The sequence below is a fragment of the Dipodomys spectabilis genome, unplaced genomic scaffold (assembly GCF_019054845.1).
Source record: "Dipodomys spectabilis isolate Male_0828 unplaced genomic scaffold, ASM1905484v1 ptg000024l, whole genome shotgun sequence".
Taxonomy (NCBI): domain Eukaryota; kingdom Metazoa; phylum Chordata; class Mammalia; order Rodentia; family Heteromyidae; genus Dipodomys; species Dipodomys spectabilis.
In genome coordinates, this window is record NW_024870701.1 from 7,012,401 (window position 1) to 7,035,986 (window position 23,586).

At 37.1% G+C, this 23,586-nt stretch overlaps 1 protein-coding gene across 1 annotated transcript in view; it reads right to left on the reverse strand.

Annotated features, from left to right (window-relative positions):
* The window catches only part of Znf521 (zinc finger protein 521), a 288,604-nt gene that overhangs the window by 239,907 nt on the left and 25,111 nt on the right, over positions 1-23,586 (reverse strand). Inside the window, exon 3 of the mRNA XM_042675234.1 lies at positions 17,938-18,117. Within this exon, the coding sequence (XP_042531168.1) occupies positions 17,938-18,117 (180 nt within the window). The remainder of the gene's footprint in view (positions 1-17,937; positions 18,118-23,586) is intronic.

A 23,586-nucleotide genomic window follows, 5' to 3' on the forward strand; every position in this document is an offset into this window, starting at 1 on the left:
GCGTCCTCTTTCTCAGAGATTAGTAGAAGACTGCCACATTCAGCATGCTCCCAGTGAGGGATTTGGGAAAATACTCAAGTGAGGTGGGAGTGGGAAGAGGAGAAAAGGTTTACAGATTACATTCACTTACAAATAAATATCTACTGCAACATCTTAAGTAAACAAGTATCTACCTAAAGATGGCTAGCCAGACACTACACCAAGAATATGTATTTGGTAATAGCTTGTGGTACAAATTCACTAGTCATTGCATCCTGATGAAACAAATGTAGCAAAAGTTACCCTAGATTTAGAGCCAGAAGTCTAGTGTCTAAATCCTGGTAATCCAGTAGATCATTAAGTAACAATAGGTTTCAATTTTATTTCATTTACATAAAAAGGAACATAGATGAACTCCAGGTCTTTTTAGCTCTAACCTTACATTCTTGAGTATTCATGCTTGTCTTCCATGCTTCAGCACCAAATGGAAAACTCCTTTCTTCTACAATTCGCCATCTGTATAGGTTATCTAGTGGTTTCTCTCATGACACCATTTTGTAGATGGGAAGACCACAGAGAAGGAAGATGGGAGCAAAAGGTGTGTGTGGCAACATTTTGAGGTCTCTGGCATGTGCAGCAATGCAAAGGTAGGCATTTCATATGCCATACTTGGCTTGCAATACACTCCTTCAGCAGGCCAGGGTAAAAAACAATTGACACACTTTACATTTAATTGACTTCATGTCCCAGGACACAAACAGAATGGGACAATTTTTATGATGCTTTCATGAAAGTACATTCTGTAAATAAGATAAATAAGACAGTGTTGAGGTTTCCTATATACACAGACATTCCATGTACTGAGCCATGATTTGAAAAACATTCCTGGTGGTCATATCTCTATAGCATGCCTGACTTAGCTTCATTAAATCATGAAGACATGCTTCCTTAATTTTTTCTCTCTAGGAATTCCGATGCATTCAAAACAAAGAATGGAGGTAGACAGAGCTCAGAGTCTTAGACCACAGCTCTGCCTTGGATTTAAAAGTTTTTCCATTGGAAAAGCTGATTTGCTGTGTGCTAAATAATTAAAGAATCCAAGTTATCAACCAGAGAAAAAGGTCTATGCACACTGGGAGTTTAAAAGCTCTTATGTTTTAGTGAGCATTCTAAATTATACATGATACTGAAAAAGAAAAATATCACCGATGATACAAAATATTATAAAATAATGTAAACTACAAAAAAATGTCCGTTGCATCCATCAACCATATGAGAAGGTATCAGTTACCTACCTCAGAATCCATTCATCCTTTCCAGTGAGAGATAAGAGGGAAAATCACACTGACTTCATGAGAAGACTGTTAAAAGAGAGCCAGCTCAGGGAGAAGAGCTTCTGTTAACCCCTCTACCATTTTAATTTTCCTGACCCTAATTGGAAAAAAAACACAAGCTGGAGCAGCCATCTTTACCTACTTGGCAATGCTAAGGAGCAGAAACCAAGAGAAAGAGTCATGAAAAACTATGGAGCCCCCAAACCAGCCCTAGGCTATTCATCTCTACAGTTCTTACTTATGTGAAATAAATACAATTCATTCTAATTGAAGTTACTGTAATTTGGAGGAGAAAGAAAATTGGTTGTATATAAATATTTCACATACAAATTTACACAAATTCTCATTTCAGTCTCAGACATTGTGTTAGTTGGATGTTTCATCACTGGGATAAAGTACCTGAAGAATTTTACACCTGAAGGGTGGAAAGATTCATTCTGGGTCACAGTTACAAAAGTTTCAGTCTCTAGTTGTTTGGTCTGTGGACTTGAGCAGAAGATGATGACAACAGGAGAAGAGGCTGTACACCTCAACGTGGCCAGGAAACAGAATAAAAGAGAAAGAGAGAGAGAGAGAGAGAGAGAGAGAGAGAGAGAGACAGACAGACAGACAGACAGACAGACAGACAGACAGACAGAGACAGAAAGAGCCTGGAAGGAGATACACTGCCAAAGGACCTGTTCCTAATGACCTACTTCCTTCAGTCCCCCCATCTTAAGTTTCCAGACCCTTCTAAAATAGTGCCACCAGCTGGGGACAAATCTCTAACACCTGAGCTTTTAGAGGAATTGATAGTTTGTATCCAAACATAACATATATAAGCCTACAGATCAAATCTATATTTTGGAGGGCAAAATTACTTGGTATGAACAATTTTAATTGAATAGTGGATGGGAAAAGATAGTCATGCTACAAAGATACCCGAGTAACAAAAAAAAAAACCCAACTTATTTTTTTTGCCAATACAGAAACAGGATAAGTAGTTTTTGATTTCTCAATCTTCTACTTTTATAACAGAGATAATATTGATCTAGCAAAGGATTAACTAATTAATAATTGTCAATCATCATGAAAATATAAATTTTCAGGAGCAATAAATAAGACTTCATTAAACTATTAATAGCTATGCCAGTAATTTCCTCCTTCACTGGGTAAAATTTACATTTGATAAGCACCAAAGGCTCATGGCATAATAAGAATAAAACAAATGAAAATTAAGTCTTAAGACACTTCATGACATTTCAACAAAAGCATTAAGGTAAAAGATGCTTCTTCAAAGGTAGTTTCTGGGAGATGGACTCAACATGTTTCTAATGAATAAAGAATCTTCATGTGTGAGTCCATAGTGACTATATTATTTTAGAGATATTTCTACATATTCTCAAATACTGCCACAACCTAACTCACTCCCTAATAGCTGCTCATCAACTCTACCCTACTTGACCCTTCTCAAGCTGCTCATCAGACAGCTTAATATGAAATAGATTTTTAAAATTTTTTCTGGTAAGTAACTGGCTTTATAGTTGCTTTGCTTTGTGCATATCTACAGTATTTTTGTATGCCCTAGACCCTGCAGAAATTCTTGAATACCGAGTAGGTACCTTGCTGTGACAGATACCATGGCTTATGAAGTTCTTGTCCATATGAGGTATCAGCATTTTAACTCAGAGTCATTTAATGCATCAGCAATTACCCACCCAGAATGTCCTACTTTGGCTATCTATCCCATATCTATTATATCTCCCTTCCCATTCATTTTCTAATGATGTCCCTAGATAGCTTTCACCTCATTTCTTCTATGGGATCTCTTCTGTACATACTCACCATTGCCTCTACTTTGAACATTTATAGAACTTATCACCTATATCAACACTGCTGGCATTTAATACATTCTCTAGTGCCACACTCAATATTACATATTAGATGTATATGTTTTCTTCTCCAATAGTGCAGTAAGATCCTTAAGAATTGGGTTCTTCACATTTCTTTTGCGTCCTCACTATCCAAGAAAAGATGTGAATACAGTAAAACACACTAACACATACATAGGACATACCTTGGTTTAAGATATCTGGTGCACTATGAAAAGTCAACCATCTTTGTGGTCATTAGTTTCACAAACCTATTTCTTTTGGCCCTATTCCCTTAGAAAGCAAAATTGCAAATCTCTCCCATATTTAAATGAATCCACTTAGACAAGATGATTATCCAAAGCAACGGTCATCTGAAATCCCATTACGGTTGCCATTTACTCCTGCCTACTGAAAGTAGGCAGGCAATTTTATACCCTGTCATTGTTGCCCCTACTTTCCAGCTAAGGAAGTTTTCCTTGAAAGATGTTAAGCCATCTGCCTAGACCCACATGTACAGTCTGCCACAATTTGCCAGAGGCTGCCCACCTACCCAGCCATTCACCTCTCCACTGCTCCCATTAACCATACAACATCTTTTTTTACTCATTTTAACATTTTGAAGTTTCATTAATTCATTTCTCCTTTGGAAGATTGGTAAGAATTAATTACTACTGAATGATTACATTGATTTTTTTAAGCTAATGGAATTTTTAATGAAAATAATACTAAGGGAGATGATGGGAAACTGCAATTCTGAAAATCAGCCATTAAAGCAGTCTGTTAGGACTCACAAGATGGTCACAGATTCTAAGCAATGAACAGTAAAATTAAAGCTGCCTGCTAATTTCTTTTTTTTTTCCAGGGGTTTGGAGGGAAGAATGGGACAACACTGAGTGTGCATAACTAATTAGTCCTTAATAATAAGATTGCTCATAGAGATGGACATCAGTATTTTTTTTAAAGGAAACAATACACAGCTCATATTCTGTGAGAGTAAAGAACCTTTCTTAGTAACTTATTTGATGAATTTCAATGAGACATTAGACTTTCTAAGTCAAAACTCTCCACTTTACAAGACAAGAACACTAGCCAGCCTTAATGGTTGATACATACTGCTTTTATAGACAAGATTAAAAGGTGTTCATTTCTGCTTGCTAAAGCAACCATAGCTACAAGAGGCCTTATACCAACTCATCACATTTAAATGATAATTAATGTGTGTGTGTGTGAGAGAGAGAGAGAAAGAAGAGAGAGAGGGGAAGAAAGAGGAGGAAAAGGAAGAGGAGGAGGAGAGGAGGAGAAAGGGAGAGGAGAGGGAGGAGGAAGGGAGGGGAGGGGGGAAGAGGAAATGAGAATAGGGAGGGAAGAGGTGCAGGGGAGAAGAGGGGAGAGGAGAAAGGAGAGGAGAGAGGAGAGGAGGGGAGGAGAGGGGAAGAGAGAGGAAGGGAAGGGAGAGGAAAGGAGGGGAGAGGAGAGGCAGAGCAAGGTTCTTTTTTTTTTGCTAAGCATAGAGATTCATCGGCTTTGCTTGAGGAAGTAAGTAGAGTATGGAAGTAATTTGGGGGGGGGTGCTACACTCTTCTGTGCTATTGATACCCATCACTTCAGGACAAATGACAAGATAGTATCAGTAGCTCTAGAAGAAGCTCTACTTAGGTATCCGTGGGCCCAAGGAAGACAATGATTGAATTTAAAGGATTACTGAGCATTTCTCCAATATAGAGAGAAAAACAAAAGGTAAGAACAGATCAATGAGGTGAAGTTTATGCCCTAAAATAAGAGCCCTATGAAAGGTAGAAAGCAAAAGATGGTGTATATGGGCATGTTGGAGCACACATTTAGAACGAGAAAAGAAACAAACAAAAACCAACTCGAATATTCACTCACAAAGAAGGCATTATTACATACGGAGTACTTAATAAAAACTAAGACAGCTCACTCAGCTGCAAGATAACTTTCTGATAATGAATACACGACATTAGTAAAAAGCAAATACTTTGTGGGAAAAAAAACACAAAATCAAGTATAAGAAATAATTATATGACAGACTTGACAGATTTCTTTTCAAAATGACTGCAAAGCATTCTCAAGAGACTGTCAACCTGGTAATTTAATTATTATAGGGAATGTTTTTATGAATTAGGCTATAAAAATTTAGGTTTAAAGGCAATCTAAGTAATAAATTGTACACGTTAAATAATTCACAAATTAAATGGGGAAATGTTCTGTTGATATAACCCAAAACACATATATCTTCATGTGTGAATGTTTAACTGACTTTTTTAAGTATAGATTTTTTAAAATCATTTTAACAGTGACCACCTTTTGTATAAAGAAAAAAATCTACTTTACAAGAATGATAGAGACAGGCAAGTTGGAAGTTGTCTTACTTTTATTTCCTAATTTTATAATTACATCTTAGTTCTTCAAAGATCTGTGTATCTATCCTCTGCCCACTATTTCCCACCTCAGATAGCTAAAAGCTCTGAGGACTTCAATTGGGCACTATGCCAAGAAAACCATGTAAGATGAACACACCTCCATTACACAGACTAGAAACTCACATGGAAATCAACATTTCTATAGACTAAGTGGAATATTTCCTTGGGTTTGCCTACCATCTACATCCTACTATTATTATACATTTAAAGGTTGATGCTTTAGAAGCATATCACCCTAGCCATCCTTATCTACATTTTTATCTAGTGACCAGAGGGAGCTAATACAGCTCTGTGGAGAGGTAGATTCTAAGAATTAAATATTTTTAAGGAAAAAAATGATATAGCAAGAAATATAATCCAAATATAATCCAAATATGTGCTTATAATACAAATACATCACATTTGTAAATATATATATATATATATATATGCACACATATACACACCCCTACCATTTTGCTGCCATTGTTAAACAAAGAAGTGAGAAAACAATGAAAGCCATCAGTTAATGTAGTCATGCTGTGCTTAGAAGAAGAGGACATACAGAAACACAATCATTCATGGTTGTCTTCAGTCCTAGTAGGGCCACATTCTCTATCCTGATTTTGCACATTTGCCCATTATTCCACTGAACCTGTTATTTTCTTGGTTTGAACTGCTACTTCAATTCTACATTTTAACAGCTAATCATTTGCCCAAAAATATCCCACATAATGACATTGTAATTATATTGAAACAAATGTTTCTCTACTCTTTAACTTTGAATACTCCCTTCTGTTCCAAATATATATTTTTTTAGTACTTTTAATGTGTGTTCAAAGAGTTCCACCCAATAATCTACTTACATTCATCCTACAATTCACCCAGGAGATGTAATCCCTTTAAACTTCCAGAAGCTCCAGTTGGAACAAAGAGGGGAAAAGGGTTCAGAGTTTGTGGAATAATCACCTCTAATCGATCAATTTCCCCTCAAGGTATAGCACAGGGGAAGGAGGAGTAGAGAGTTCTAGTCTCTTTCCTTGAAGTTTAAAGGAAGTAAGCCCCGAGGCACAATATACAGATTCCTGCCTTCCCCTCCCAAGACCTATTAAGAGGTCATGGATCTCTGTGACATTGCTGTCTTTCCCAAAAGACAAGATCCCCAGCCATAGGCTTAACACAAAGAGTAGGAGGGGAAGTCTCCTTCAGCAACCCAGTCTCAAAAAGAAATGCATACTAGTCATAAGCATCTTCAGTGTAAGGGGAAAGTATTTTGAAAAAATCAGTGTCTTAATTTTTATCAGGTTGAATCTCCATCTGAGAACAGATTGTTAAAAAGTCCTTATGTGCACACAACTGTATGTAAATATCTATGCATCAGCCTGCTTACCAAGGTAGGCTGAATGGCTGCTAGGAGCCCAGGATCAGTTAGTCTTTCATTCATCACTCCCATTGTTTCTGTCTCCCTAACACAGCTCTGCATTTATAATTTTTACATTTCTCCCCAGGGACAAACTGACAGCCTTAATTATCATCAATGACCATCAATGACACGGTGGAAATTCTTGAGGATAGTCTCCCATGGCTTAGGTTCTTGACATTTTATTTACAATTTTTGGCAAATGAATCCTGAAATCACACAATTACATGTTCATTATCAAGGCAAAACCATTTCTTGAAAACCACTGTGGTTTTGCAGACATCCAAAGGGAACATTCTCCTGTATACAGGTAATAATTTTCTTCTTGAATTGTAATCCTTTTTAGATAGTAAATTTTAAAACTCTAATCAGAAGGATATCATTTGTAGATAGAGTTTTAATTAATAAAGGATAGTCTCCAGGTAGAGATTTTTGTTTAAAAGATGAGAGCAGGAGAGCAAGAGAATGCATCATTCAATGTCTATTTCTGGAGATCTTATCCTTCAGGAACTTTCCATTCATACTCTGTAGCTATCTCTTGATTCACAAGTTATCCTTTTATTTAATTGCAATCAACTAATAAATACAATAAATCATCGTTCAAAGTGATAAAACATCATTCATCAGTACCATGCTTTCATGAATTCCAATAGCAGTGCACAAAGGCATTAGAAGCACTTTCAGAAAGGAATGTACCAAGTTATATTTTCAATCTATATTTTAGGAGACAAATGCACAAACATATCAAAATGTGAATGGCAGACAAAGTACTAATAATTTACCATTCTTCCACAGGAAAATGAATGCGGAAATAATAAAGCTTTTATAGCAGGTAAAAGTTAAACTGACCCTTTCTCCGAAATTGGGAAAAGGAGTTCACTCAGCTGACAGCTCAGAATGTAAAGCCGATGATGGGTGATTATTCTTTCTTTGGTAAATGCATAGCAGAACTTAAGTCCTACTCTTGACAGGTGAAGATAATGACACACTCAGCCCAACCACTCTCTCTAAAATGGAGAGCAGCAGAGATGTGGTGAGTTGTTTTTCCCATCATGAAATAAGTGGCAGACAAGAAGTGATTTCTGAAACACAGGGGACATTATTTAAGGATGGAAAGGATATTCTGAATATTTAGCAACCAGTCAGAAGAGAAACTAATTATAGCCAACCAAGTACAAATCCGACCCTCTGAAAATGGGGTAGGTAAATGGGACTCAGGCCATGGTGGCCTCTGTTTTCCAATCCTTTGGAATCCATCTTCTCACAGTAGTCTGCCATGTCCAGCTAAATGATCTTATGGGTTATCCTATTTAATTTTAACTATTATTATTTTGTTGTTGTTGTTGGTCGTGGGGCTTGAACTCTGGGCTTGGGCACTGTCCCTGCACTCTTCAGCTTAAGGCGAGCGCTCTACCGCTTGAGCCTCAGCGTCACTACCGATTTTCTAGTGGTTTATTGGAGATCAGAGTCTCTCAGACTTTCCTGTCCAAGCTGGCTTTGAACCTCCATTCTCAGATCTCAGCCTCCTGAGTAGCTAGGAGTAAAGGAGTGAGCCACGGGCGCCCAGCTTAACTACTATTATTCACACAAAATCCTCACCTTTTGACCAATGACCTTAAAAGTTTTCAGCAAGAAAAGTAGAAGATAATGATAGTCAAGCACAAGTAATCCAAAAGAAAATGACAAATCTAACCTTTCAGTTCTGGTAGGAAGCCCTTTTTGTCAACCACTGTATGAGTGGGAAAGGGGTGTTGTTAGGTCTAATCAGAGCAAACCAAAAAAAAAAATGACCAAACAAACCTGAGATTATCAGGAAACATATTTGAAACATGAGCTCCATAGCCAACATTGGTAACAATGGACTTCATGGAGAAATCTAATCACATATGTTCCCTCTTTGCTGTTTTGTGATATATCTTTTTTTCTATTCCAATAGTTATTAAAATAAATTCACAAAATCAGATAAGCCAGGACCCCAAAATAATGAAATTATTTTAAACCCTGATTACTCAAAGTCTACCTCTGTGAATGCCAAAGGATGTATGCATCTATGTAAGGTATAAATGCATAACAGTATATAAGTACATATTATGAAAGTGCATGCTAATTTTGTTGTTGTTGTCAAAAATAAGGAAGCCATTGGAGAAGGGCTGAGGATGGGAATCTATAAAGGGAAAGTGAATTTCAGGGTCTTAAAGAGACGTGGAAATGAAGTAAGCTAAAGCTAGAAGTATTTTCCATCCAGCACACACCACACAAAAAAAACCCTACGAAATGAAGAAATGGAATGGAATATGAAACTGAAGTTTCTTTCAACCTAATTAATATCAAAATTGATAATAGTTAAATTATTAATAAAAGTATGAATAATGAACTAGCATAGAAATTAATATAGAAATATGCAAATAATATGGTGCCTTAAGGCTTATTAATATAGACTAAAATATTTTAAATATCACATGTATTTAATGGAATTTATCTCAACTAATCTGATAAAGAAAATAGCAAAGTGTCATTGTAAAGCAGTTTTCACAAACTGACTACAAGTATGGCAGACACAGAGGAGGATTGCAATGATGTAATTCCTTCCAACAACTAACCAAAAGGTTATCAAAATGAATACCAGGAAGCTAGAAAATGTGTTTCAAGGCCAAGGGGAGGAGGTAGACAAATGGAATAAGGAATTGTGGGTTGAATGAGTCATAATATTCAATGTACAGGGGCTGGGAAGGTGGCTCAGTGGTAGAGCGCTTGCCTTGCATGCCTGAGGCCTTGGGTTCGATTCCTCAGCACCAAATAAGCAAAAAGAAAAAAAGCCGGAAGTAACGCTGTGGCTCAAATGGTAAAGCGCTAGCCTTGAGCTGAAGAGCTGAGGGACAGCGCCCAGGCCCAGAGTTTAGGCCCCACGATCAGACCCCCTCCCCCCCAAAATTCAATGTACACATGTGAAAATGAAATCAGGTAACTTGAGGGGACAGATGAGGTTGGGAGAGATTGGAAAGAGTGACGGAAGGGGTGATACTGATCAATATGTAGCATACTCATAAACTGACATGTAAAATTGAAACCCCTATGCACAAACACCTAAAGATAATGTTTAGAAATTATTTTTGTTAAAAGAAGTTTCAATATAATTCTATAAAAATGGTGATTCACCCTATAAAACACTCATCTTCCTTATTCCTATGGCCAATAGATCCATCAGTGGACTTCACTATTAAGGTAAATCTTTAAATTGCCACAGTCATTAACACAAGTAAGTCACTTTTACTCTTTAAAAATTCTTTGAAAATGTACTAATGATCATACTATTCCAGATGTCCAAAAAGTTTTCAGCTCACAAAAAAACTGTGTGAAGACTCTAGTAGATCTCCTAACTTTTCAAAACATACTTTATATAACACCCATTCATCCATTCAGTTCACTTTCTTCAAAAATGTGAAACCATTCAGAAATATTCTGTAAAGAAGACAAATGTGGTTAGGGCCTTCTAAATCTGCCTCTGACACTACAGCAGACTTCCTGCCACACTCCTCATCTACCAACCCTATGGCAGGCAGTGGGTTAAGAACTAATAGCAGAGCTACTTTGCTGTTTCTGCGTTCATACCCAAGCAATTCACATTAACGATGTGAAAGAACACTTAATAGACAATTCAAGTTTGCAAATTAGCATGAGAGAAGAGAAAAATGACTCAGAACAACAAGCATGCTGCATTACCAGATACACTTTACACATTTATCCTGTTAAGTATAGCTTAGTTTTGTCGATTTACAATGCTAGTTCTTACTCAGTTTTGTAAGCATAATAAAGTCTCCGTAATCTCAGCCTTCCCCATAGCACCCTGCTATTAAATCTTTGTTGAGAAGTGTGATGAGACCCCTTTGGCTTGCAGCCCTCCCTACCCCCTGAGGGAATTGGCAAGAAATGATAGGTCTGGTGGATTAGTAAAATGAGAGGTTCTCTGTGCTTTTCCTTCTTTAAATATATATTTTGATAATCTGTCTTCTGCATCAGAGAGTCCCAACAGCACTAGAGTGTCAATTCCCCTCCCTGCACAGCCTCCAGGAAAAAGACAGCGAGGCTTCAGCCAGGCAGGTGGCTTCCATCTATGGCTACAATTGAAGAGTGGGATTTAATTTTTCTTCTTCACCTTTCCCCTTATTCTTTCAAGCAGGGATGATGTCTAATTTACTTACACATGCTGGATTGTAGCCCAGAGGAAAACTGTATCGTAAACAAAGAAGAGAGAACTCATATGTATGAGTGTCACCTTGCCCCTTGCTGTCTTTGCGGCCTATCTGGTCCTATTTTAGATCAAGGATGCTTTTCCAGGACGGTATCCACATTCTAAATATCCCTCAGAGACAGATGCCATGAGCTGTGTTGTGTGACCACCCCACACCCTGCCTCCCTTCCTGCATCCACTTCTATGATTCTAGTCCATATTGTTAACAACTCATGATCTGAAGTGTTACAGTGACTGTCAATCATTAAACTGACTTTCAAATGTAGGCCTCGAATTGATCATTTTGCTTCACATTTGACCTTTATCTGCAAAAGCCTGTTATTGTCTAGGCTCATTTGGTAAGGCCTTATTAGGCTTTCTGATATGAAGTGAATCACTTTCACTGAGGTACATTCTCCAAAGAATGTGCATCCTCTGGGGGTGACAGTCACTGAAAAAGTGGAGCTGAAGTTACAAAGAAAACCTGCAGCTCAGAAAAAGAAGGGTTTCTCTGGCCCTCTCAGCAGAAACACCCTGAGTAACCCCCACAGGCCTCATAGCAGGGAATACCTGCTTTCTGTTACTTTATAAATCAATCACTTGTAAAGCTTCTTTCTCCTCTAATTCTCCTCTATAATTAACCCTCCAGTATACTACTCAGAATTCCCTCTTCCTTCACACAAAGTATTTATCAGAATGTCTTCAAATTTCAGTGGGGCAAGGCAGGGTCAAGCATCTAAGTAAAGGCTACAATATTAACAGAAAGGAATCCACAGGAACAAAGACAAACAAAAGACTGACAAAGCCCTAAGAGTCTATGGAAAACAGAGAAAAATGAAGGAGTGCAAGTAATATGGACAAGGAAATTGAAAACCAGAGGCAAAGATATGTGTGGAGCTGCATGAAGTTAAAAGCAAAAAAAGTAAGGAGAGGGAAGAAAAAAGAAAAAGAGAAAGAAAAGAGGAAGGAAGGAAGGAAGGAAGGAAGGAAGGAAGGAAGGAAGGAAGGAAGGAAGGAAGGAAGGAAGGAAGGAAGGAAGGAAGGGAGGGAGGGAGGGAGGAAAGAAGGGGGAGGGCAGAGGAGGGGATAGGAGGGGATGGGAGGGGAAGGCAGGGGAGGGGATGGGAGGGGATTGGAGGTGAGGGAAGGGAAGGGAAGGGGAAGGGAAGGGAAGGAGAGGAGAACAATGGTAGATAAGTAGTAGTAAAACCAAGAAGTGCACCAAAACAGCAATATCCTCCTTTGCTAAATTAGCCCCTCAGTCAAGTCAGTAAGAGGGAAGCAAAAGCAACACCAAGAAAAGTTCACTTAAGCAGAAGAAAGCAAGCCCTGGAGCCAAGATCCCTCTGAATCCCACGAAAAGAACTGAACCAAAGAAGAGAGAGGCATCACATTACTCTTTTAATTAAAATGTTTCCAAGTGTCTTTAATCTTTTACAGATCAGGCTAGAGGCCTCTTACAGCCAACTCAAATTTCAACTTTGACACCTTCAATAAATGTGAACAATTCCTTTTGCTTCTCCCCTTTTTACTTTCCATGGCCTTCCACTTCCCCTTGGCCTTCTGAATCTGCCATTCTTCAAGCCCCCAAATCATCAAGAGCAATACGCAGGAGTGCATGAGACCCATCTGATGGACTCTTTTCTGCCATGTCTTTCAATAAGTTGCATATTCTCCTTTGGTATTCTGCCTTTGGTTAACATGAGTATGTGAGCACATACTACACAGTGCAGGCTATTAGAAAGTATAAGAATGAAATAACACAAGTATTTATTCAAGTACTTTTTAAAGAAAAACAATATTTAACTCATAAATATTTCATTGATTATATATACCATGTGTAAAAAATCCAGTCTGTTCTGCACAGATATTCAACTTATATAAGACAGGAATTTTTTTTTTTTTTTTGCTTCTAATTCTACTTCACAGGAATATAAAGGTTTTCACAGACTGAACATAAAAGATACCTTGTAAGGTAGGCCCTCTCACAAGTGGAATTTGAAGCTGCTATGTGTTTGTTTAATTATGTGAATTTTAAGCAACCTTGGAACCAGGCATGATTGTGCATGCCCGAAATCCTCAGCCATTCAGAAGACAGAGGTAATAGATTGGTCCAAGGCAGACCAGGACAAAAGCAGAAATCCCTACCTAGAAAAAAAAAGAAAGAAAAAAGAAAAAGAAACCAAGAAAAGCAAAAAGGGTTGGGGTATGACTTAAAGATAAAGTAGCTACCTAGTATGCCCAAGGTGCTGAATTCTGCCAAATTATAAAACAAAAAGTAAGCTGGGCGCAGGTGGCTCATGCCTATAATCCTAGGTATTCAGGAGGCTTAGATCTGAGGATCAAGGTTCAAAGCCAGCCCAGGCAGGAATGTCCATAAAACTCTTATCTCCAATAAACTACCAGAAAACCAGAAGTGGCGTTATAGCTCAAGTGGTAGAGCGCTAGCCTTGAGCTGAAGAGCTGAGGGACAGCGCTCAGGCCCAGAGTTCAAGCCCCATGACCACCACCAACAACAACAAAAATGTAATCTTAGGGATGGGAGTTGTAGCTCAGCAGTAGAGCTCTTAGCATGAATGTAAGTCTGGATTCCATCCTCAGTACCACACACACACATTCATACATGAACATATATACATATATACATAAACAAAAAAAATAAAACCAAATCCTAAATAACCCACTGTCACCTTGGTTAAGATTTTCAGCTGGAAACAGAAAACATATCCTATCCCCAGACCTTCCCTCAGTGAATCAGCATTTCTATTCCTAGTTAATAATGCAAGAGAAGTAAAACATATGTCTAAAATAAATCATATGCATTATAAGGCCCACTACAACTTATAGTCAAAAAATTAACTAAAATCTCCCCCCGTAAAAGAGAACAGAAAGGAAATTATAGCATATTTATACAATGATAGCACTTCCATAAGACAAATACTACTCATCAATAAAAAAACACTCCTTATATAAAATAACACATAAATAAATACTACTGCCATGCTAAGGAAAAGAATATGGACACACTGATAAGAATAGGGTACAGGCAAGACAAATTTATGGATAGAGAACTTAAAAACTGGTTGCTCCTGGTAGAACTCTACTAATCAGAAAAGCCACATGGAAACTTCTTGGATGCAAGAAAATATCTACTTCTTAAGAAGAATGTATCACATGAGTGCATACATGCTGCCAAAATTAGTTAAGCAGCATAGCTATGAATTTTACTATATGTAACTGCTGCATTAAAATTATAGAATTATTCATTACAAATGATAGTAAACACTACTCAGTTGGGTTCCTTATCCTGGCAAAATGATATAAGGAGGTGAGATGAGATGAGATGGATGGGCAGACAGAGTGGATGGATAGAAAAAGATAAATTAAGATAAATAATAGACAGATACATACATACATACATACACGCATACATACATGCATGCATAGAAAGATAGAGGCAAGCAGCAGACAATAAATTATGATCTACTGAATAAAATAAAATCAAAAAGCCCATGCTAATATAAACAAATAAGTGAACAATGAAATTATAATATCAAAACTAATAAATTGTAAAGTTACAATGAATGAATACAAAAGCATGAGGTGAAAGCTTCATGAAGCTGGAGATATTTACACAGGGTCAATGTATCTTCCCATGAAGTATCTCTGTATGATATACAAAGGGAAAACAGCAACTTGACTTGATACCCACCTCAAACAAGTATTCAATGTTAATATCACCAGCACTGGAGCAACTTCAAATACCTCTGATGTACTGAGAAGGGATGAACATCACTTTGGTTCCCTGTTGCAAGTGTACAACCTGAGGCTAATCATGAAGAAACAAGACAAACCCAAACTGATACATGCTTTATGAAGTAGCTGACATGTACTTTCAAAATGCCTTGGTCAAGAAAGACAGAGATGGGGGGAAAACAAAGGAGAAGGTAACAATGCTCGATAGAAAATGTACTCATTACCTTACTCATGTAACTGTAACCCCTCGGTATAGTATCTTTACAATAAAAAATATATATGTTAAAAATAAAATAAAATAAGACAGAGAAAGGTTGATATACCATTCCAAACAAAAAGAAGCAAAGAAACATGACAATTAAATGTTACATGTGATCCTAAATCCTGGATGAGATAAAAAATATATCTATACCTACAGAACATTATTGGAACAAATGTTGAAGTTAAAATTTAAACATGGATTTTGGAATAGATAACAGTATCTACTGGTATTAAGAGTTAACTTTCTTGATTTTGGTAAATATACTATGGACATGTCAAAAATGTATTTTTTCCCCTAGGAAATGCATGGGGGTGTAGATACAGGAGTATAACTTGAATCTTCTTTTAAATTATTAAGAAAGTAATGGTTAAAAACAAAAAGGAAGACAATGAAAGAGAGGCAGATTAAAAAAGAGAAAATTAAGTACATGACTGACAAGGTGAAAGATTGTAAGCAACTGGCAAATCAGGTAAATAGTATTATAATGTATTTTGTCTTTATAAATTTTCTGTAAGTTGGGAATTGTATCAAAAACTAGGTTACCCAAATAATCGAATTAAAATCTTTAAAAAGTAGGCAATATGTCCAACGAGTATTCTTACATAAGATGATGAGTTTTCTCTTTTCTTCTTCTCCCCACTTGGTCAATGGTATTTTAGTCTAAATTCAGAGTCCCACATTTACTAAACAGGTGTTCTAATTCTCCCAGTTCTTTTTGCTTTAATTATTTTTTCAGACAGGGTCTTATATCTGCAGAGAGGCCACTGACCAAGATCCTCCCAATCCCTGCATCCCAGATAACTGAAATAACACATATGTACCAACTTGCCAAGACAGATGAATGTTCTGAAAGTCTATGGTCTAATAAATTTGCTCTCTGCAATCCCTTCCTGAAGAGCCAAAGTGTCCTTTAATACACCTATTAAATATTGGATTTAATCCAACATTTCCACAATATTCTGTCCAGGAAATTTTGTTGAAATGGAACATTAAAATCTTACAAAAGAATAAATATTCTGTTGAGAACAGTTGGACATGCACCTTCTAGTAAGTATATTTCCTGTACATGTTCAATTGAAGGAAGATTTGTGCTATAAAAGTAAAAGAGACAGGGAAAGACATATACATATACACACAGAAACAATGTCAGTGTCAAGTTGTAAAAAATAATGGCATATATTAATTAATAGTAAGCAAAATATGACACAGTCAAACAGGCTGTCTATCCAATATGCCCAACCCAACCCATACAGTGCATTCTTGTTGGATTTCCTTGATGAGGAAAATGCATGTGGTGGACCAGTTCTAGGACCCAGAAGGACTCAAACTTCAGAAATGTTTAACTGCCTTTTACAGAATGGCACAGTATTTACTTTAACCTATCTTCAACCTCCTGGACACTGTCATATTTATTACTTATGAGCACCAAAACTGCAAATGCTATGTAAATAGTTGTAGTACTCTTTTATTTAGGGAATGACAACAGAAAAGTCTGTGTACCTGCATGATATGGATCACAGTTGGCTAAATTCATGAATGCAGACTCATAGCTATGAGACTTTATTTTGATAAACTGTATCTCAGTCCTATTTAGCCATCACATCAAACACACACAGATTCAATGTGATTTTAAATGTGACACTTCCATTGAACTGGAAAGCATATTTGGTTGTCAGACATAGTGCGTACCCAGTGCAGGGCTAGGTTCAGACAAGGTGATGATGAAGATACCAGTCCAGCCTTCCAGCTTTAGTCGAAAGGACATTGAGAACTGTGGATTCAAGAATAAGTAATAGTGGCTGAGAAGGTGGCTCAGTGGTAGAGTGCTTGCCTTGCATGCATGAGGCCCTAGGTTCGATTCCTCAGCACCACATAAGCAGAAAAAAACAGAAGTGGCATTATGTCTTAAGTGGTACAGCACTAGCCTTGAGCCTTGAGCTGAAGAGCTGAGCGACAGTGCCCAGGCCTAGAGTTCAGGCCCCACAATTGACCAAAAAAAAAAAAAAAAAAGAATAAGTAGTAGGGCCTAGGGAAATCGCACATTCGCACATTCATAGAATGTGTGTTTAGCGCACAGGCACTGGATTCCATCCCCAGCAACAACAACAACAGATTAAGTGTCATTTGACATTGTGCATCACAAAATGGATATGTTACTCAGAGAAAGATCAGGGAAAGTTGCCTTGATAAGACAATATTTAGCTATAATATATCCATGATAACTTTCTTTAGAAAAGTATTCAAAATGACTTTTGCTTTATTATAGTCATCTAACGTTATATTGTACACCTGCACTGCGGGAAGGGAGGAAGGAAGGAAGGAAGGAAGGAAGGAAGGAAGGAAGCAACCAAGCAAAAAAGAAAGAGAAGGGAGGAAGGAAGGGAAGGGAAGACAGAAAGAAGGAAGAAAAAGGAAGAGAAGGAAAGAAGGAAGGATGGAGGAAGGAAAACATCCATTATCTATTAAAATCTACATTCAATTTAAATTCTAAGAAGGCCTATAATACTGAAATAACTCCAAGCAACCACCTGGGAATTATTATAAACACCTCTATACCTACCTAGGATTTCAACTTTGGAGTAAAATAATAGAAAAAAGGAGGGGGAAAAAAACCACAAAGGTATAAAGTGAAAAAATCAGAACTAGAACAGTCTGAGAAGACAAGAAGTGCTAAGTATTGTTTACCTGCCAGCTGACATTGATTAATCTTGTGTTCTGTGATCTCGCTCAGTGATTCGAACACCTGGAGGCAGCTGTCACAGCTGTGCACTGTTTCGTCTTCCAACTCCTCCCCGTCTTCCGGCCTCTTCTTACAATCTACTGCCTCTCCATCTTCAGTCTTGTCTTCAAGTTTACAGTTGGGGTCTGAAGGAAAAATCAAGACTATAAGTATGGGGTTTAAAGACAGGTTCTTTTAAAGTAACATTTAATCTTCTTGCTACCAAAAACAGCAACATCATTTCCCCAGAAGCAGCCGTAGGAAGAAGGCCTCAGTGCAGATGTCATTATAGTAGGATCAAAAGGAAGCCTTCCCTAAAATTGTCAGTTTTTAAAGGAGTTCATCCTTTCTCCCCATGACGAAGCCCTTTTCCCTACCTCTCCTTTCAAATAAATCACTGCCCTCCCCCATAAATTAACTTTGTCATTTTTTTCATAGCCTTTAAGGTCTTTGGCCTTAAAAAAAAAAAAAAAACAGAGAGAGATAAACTACTTTTTAAATTAAATGGTCTCCAATGCAAAGAAGAAAAAAAGAAACCACTGTGTGCAAGAATGAGCCCCCTTTCTGCTAAATACACTCTTTCATGGGAAATTACCAGAATTACACATAAGTCTAGAATAAGCTAATTACCATAGGCACAAAATTGACCTTTACTTCTAAACTGGTCCAAACACATAGTTACTCCATTATTTGTTAGACATCAATAGCAAAACAAGCTCTACCACCCAGTAAAACACTCTTACAAATACAAGCTCATGTGTAAGAATATCACTATTCTTTTGTTTCTTTAAAAAAATTATTTTTAAGGAGAAACAAAATAAATGAACAGCAATTACAATGTTAATCACAACAATTTGAATCAGTGTTAACAATATTGAAAAAACTAGATACTGTGAAAATTAAAATATTTCCATTTAAACCCTAAGAATGTTGGTATACAAACAGCAGGGGAAGTAAAAGTATATATCATGCATTTACTTTAATTTTTGATGGTTTATACTGTCCTTTGATTCACTTTAAAGAAGTATGCCTGATTTGATCTCTGGACTTCCCAAATGCCACACGCGTGTGTGTGTGCACGTGTGTGTGTGTGTGTGTGTGTTGCCTAAATGTTATGTGTGTGTCTGTGTGCCTGTGTATATCTGTGTGTGTGTGTCTATGCATGTGTGAGAGAGAGAGACAGAAACAGAGACAGAGACAGAGAAAGATGGCAAATTAGTGAAGTAGCCCCTAAAACCTTGATGCCTTTACTCTTGTGAAAGAAAGGGCAAGTTAAGGGAAAGGAGGAAGAAAGAGTAAGAGAATAAATGTGCCTTCTCGGGGGAAATCAGGATAATATAATAGGTAACTTAATTTATGGAATGCTGATTTCTAATAACAAAAAGTCCTCCAAACTTAGAAATAAATGATGGCTCAAATCCAAATAGATAGATCTTGGTCACTCCACAAAAATTACAAAAGATTTGTAGCAAGATGCCTAAGAAATATGCAATATATTCTCTATAGTCACATTTCAATATGATTGTAATAATCATTTTAATATGACTGCAATCCATTGCATGATTTAAATGTAAACTATTTAATATTTCAAATGTTTCATCAAATATTTGAAATGTTACAGCCAAGAATCCATGCAATCAAAATGGCCAAGTATTTCTCAGAAAAGTCACTAAGTGTTACCATCCCACTGGCTAAAGTGTGACTCTGAGTTTGCATGCAGCATGCTCCTGGGAACCCTTCTACAAGTCACTATGCTTCTTTTGCCAGTTATTCCAGGATCTTCCTTCACATCTGCAATAGGCTTACTTATAATACACCATCCCCCTTTCCAATGATTCCCAGATGCCAAAAATCCATATTATGAGAATCGACTAGGCTCACAAAAGAGGTAAAATTCCCATCTCAAAAAGTAAGTTTTTTGTTTGTTATTTTTTAAGAATATAGTTTAAGTGGGTAATTTGGGTCTACTTGCCATCTGGAAAATTATTAGCTCAATATTTTGCCCTCTGTCCATTTCATGCTACTGAGGTTTAGATTACTCATTCTTGAGGGGACAGCACTGTCTCCAGGTGAGTGCTTAGTAAATATTATTTAGTGATAGTAAGAGGGGACAGTAGAAAAGAGAATGCTGAAACAATCCTCTTTTTATATGTATGTATACATACACACACACACACACACACACACACACACACACACACACACACACACACACACACACATATCCCCAACAGAAACACAGTTGTTAATACAAATTAAAGAGCATCTACATGCCTGCATTTTCCAAGACTGACACTGGGTGATCTATCACATTTGAGTTTCCTGCTTTTAAGTGTTTGGTCTAGAGCTACAGACGCAACAAATGGGTCATGGTCTAAAGAACTCCCACAAACTAAAGCCAAGTAGTAAAATACTGCCAAACTAGAGAGTGATTCGGGAAAATAAATAACTGTCCCAACCACAGCAAAGTGGCCCTCACCCCCTTACCATTAAATACTTGCCAAGAAGCATCTCGCACACACTGAATATTCTTAGTTGTTTAGCATGGGTTTCCAGTTCCTCAAAAAGCTGACAGCACTCAGGGAAATGTGGGTATTAGGTCTGAATTTCAATATGATTATTGAAATGCTACACATCAAGTTTGTAGACCTGTTTGCTTTTAAATAAGAGGATTTTTTCCTGAATACTTTAAGTAGCACGTACAGAAATATGATTAAAAACTCCCCTAACTTGTTATTCTGGAATACGAGCACATTACACAAACCCAGTATGAAAAATGCCAAATAAGAATGCACAATCTTTTTGTGCTTATAAAGCTCAAGAAAGGACCCCAGCCGTTCATGCTTCTGCCATGATGCCTAGTTATTAGAATGGGGTCATTTTAACACTAATAAAAATGTTTTTGCTTCCACTTCTGCATTTACAGAAGAGACCCTTTAGGGACTGAACTCAGTCAAGCTTACTCACTTCTGCTGCAACTTTAGGATGCATGCTCCAGCCAACTGGCGAATTTGTTTTTAGGTCAACACTTAAGCGGGGACCCTCTGGGAGGTGGGTTCGATTATAGACTATGATGCCTTAGTGTAATGAGCACCAGAATCTCAGTCCCTCTCCTTGGAAGGAGATTTTTTTCAACCTCCACCTTCATGAGTAATTCTTCCTTTTCTATTCAAAAGATGTGCCTAGGTCCTTTAGTGACTTCTCTTCCTGGTGTCAGTTGATGGAGGAAGATTCTCAAAAGCTTTCCTTGTGAGCCATTTCTTTCCCACAGGTGGCTACACTTCAGTAATTGCACATGGCCTTACTGATGGAGTTTTTATAAAGTCCTTTGAGAGCCAATCATAAAAAAATAATTGTATTACTCTGTTAGCCATTCAAACCTCCGACTCCAGCCTAAAGGGTTATAAAGACAAGGTCCATGCCTGTGAGTGCGGCCCAGCCCCCAGCACCACCACACGAAGGACAATTGTTCTTCCAACTGCCTGGTTGGCTATAAAACCACTCAAGGGGCAGTGTGTTAAAATATCCCATACACTCCACATTCCAACTACAAACCATGGCAAAACTGCAAGCCTCACTCTCTCTTGCCTCTTCCAAAATGATGATGAACTAACATGTGACATCCACCCCAAATGATCTCACCTGTTCAACTCTCAACTCATCCTTTCAAGAGGATATGATGAAACACTGGATTTATAGTGTTCTGATGTGGATAGAAGGTTGAATTTTGGCATGGAGATACCATTATTATGACTACAATAAATGGCAGCATTCTGTTTCCAATCTTGTTAACAGTTCCCATAAATGGGAATTTAAAAGAGGCACTATTTTCCCCTTATTATGTTCCCTGGCAGGTAGTCCTTTCCTTCTTCTTATCCTCCTCTTCATAAGGATTGTTATTGCTCTAACTTGGCTTAATAAAATTACAACTTTGGGGAAAATGAAAAATTGCACTTGCTTAAAAGTGTTGGAGGCAATAAACCCATGGACTTCAATTAATTTCAAGTGTGGGATCAGTTTAAGGCCAACCAGCAGAAATTCTATTCTGTCCATGTAAAAATGAGGTTTCACCACATTTACTTTTTATAACCTATATAAAAGTCAAGTAAAAGTAATGAATATCTAAAAGCCATCTCAGTGGGCTGGCAAAGACTATCTGTATTCTTGAAATGCTTCTTACATATTTCTCTCCTTGCAACAAGGAGCCCAGGCCTGATCAAAGCTAAAATGTCAAACTACTGAGAAAACAGCCCCATTTCCAATCCATTTCGCTGCCTAGAAATGGACCTCCTTCCAAGCCACTTTTGCATGGAAAAGCACTGGCAAAAGAAAGAAAAACTTAAGAGATCATGTGGCTGTAATTATTACCAGGCAAGGAATATTTCTGCAGCTCAGTGGTAAAGTAAAACTCTGTCGCTCTATGCTCCCAACAGTGTCCATTGCAAAACAACTGCCTCATTAAATCTCTGCAGTAAGATTAATATGCCGTAGCTGCACTACATTTATAACTTGGTACTCTATAAAAAGCACATTTAATGGTAAGAGCCAGAGCCTAGATACAAAGTATTACTATAAAAACTTTTGGCAGCAGTGCATATGGCAGGGCCTTCTCCTTGCAAGAGATATAAGTGAGGCTTTTACTGGTGAATTGCAAGCATGAAGTCCTACATTTAAAAAACAGAGCCGGTTTTTATGGCAATGGCAACAACACACAATTCTGAGGATGGTGTAAATATGAATGCATGAAGATTACTCAACAACTAAGACTGGCAAGAGATGAATGAACTCAAAATACTTCATACACACACAAACTTAAAACTGGACCATTTCCTAACAATTTGTTCTCTGGTCATAGCCAGCTTTTTAGCAAATTAAACAATCGTGGCATGAATTACTCAATCTTAAATCAACCAACACAGTGCCAAATGAGTTCAAGAAACTACCAACTGAAAAATGCATACTATTAAAAACAAAAGTTAGTGTTTTATTGTCATGATCCTGACATCTTGGATATCAATTATGTAAAGATATAAAAAAAAATACATACCCAACAAACAGTGGTCCTGATACTACATCACTAGTGGAATACTAAAGTTATTGGAGGTTTGCTACTTCAGAAAGTAGCTAAGAATACCTCTAAAAAATAAGAAAGCAATGAAGTCCAATATCATATTTAGGAATTTTATGTTAGTAAAGAAAACAAATAATAAATGTGTCTATATATAAATATATATAAAAATATGTTATATTATTATATATAAATACATATTATATGCTATATATGTGTATGTATGTATATAAAATATATAACATATATTATATGTGTGTATATATACATACATAACAAAAATAACACATAAGACATGTTTATATATAAATTTTATCTCTATGCTTATATATACAAACATATATAAGCATTAATGTATATGTGTTAATATATATAATTTCACACTTGAATCTTCCAAACACAGGGAAAAAAGATAAAAAGTTAAGTCCCTCCCCTTCCCCCATTTCTGATTTTGGTACCCTTTGTCTTGTATGTAAGTTTATTTGATCTGGAGAAGGAAAGAGGAATCAGAGAAATGGTAGAACAAAGGGTGAAGCAATTCAAGAGC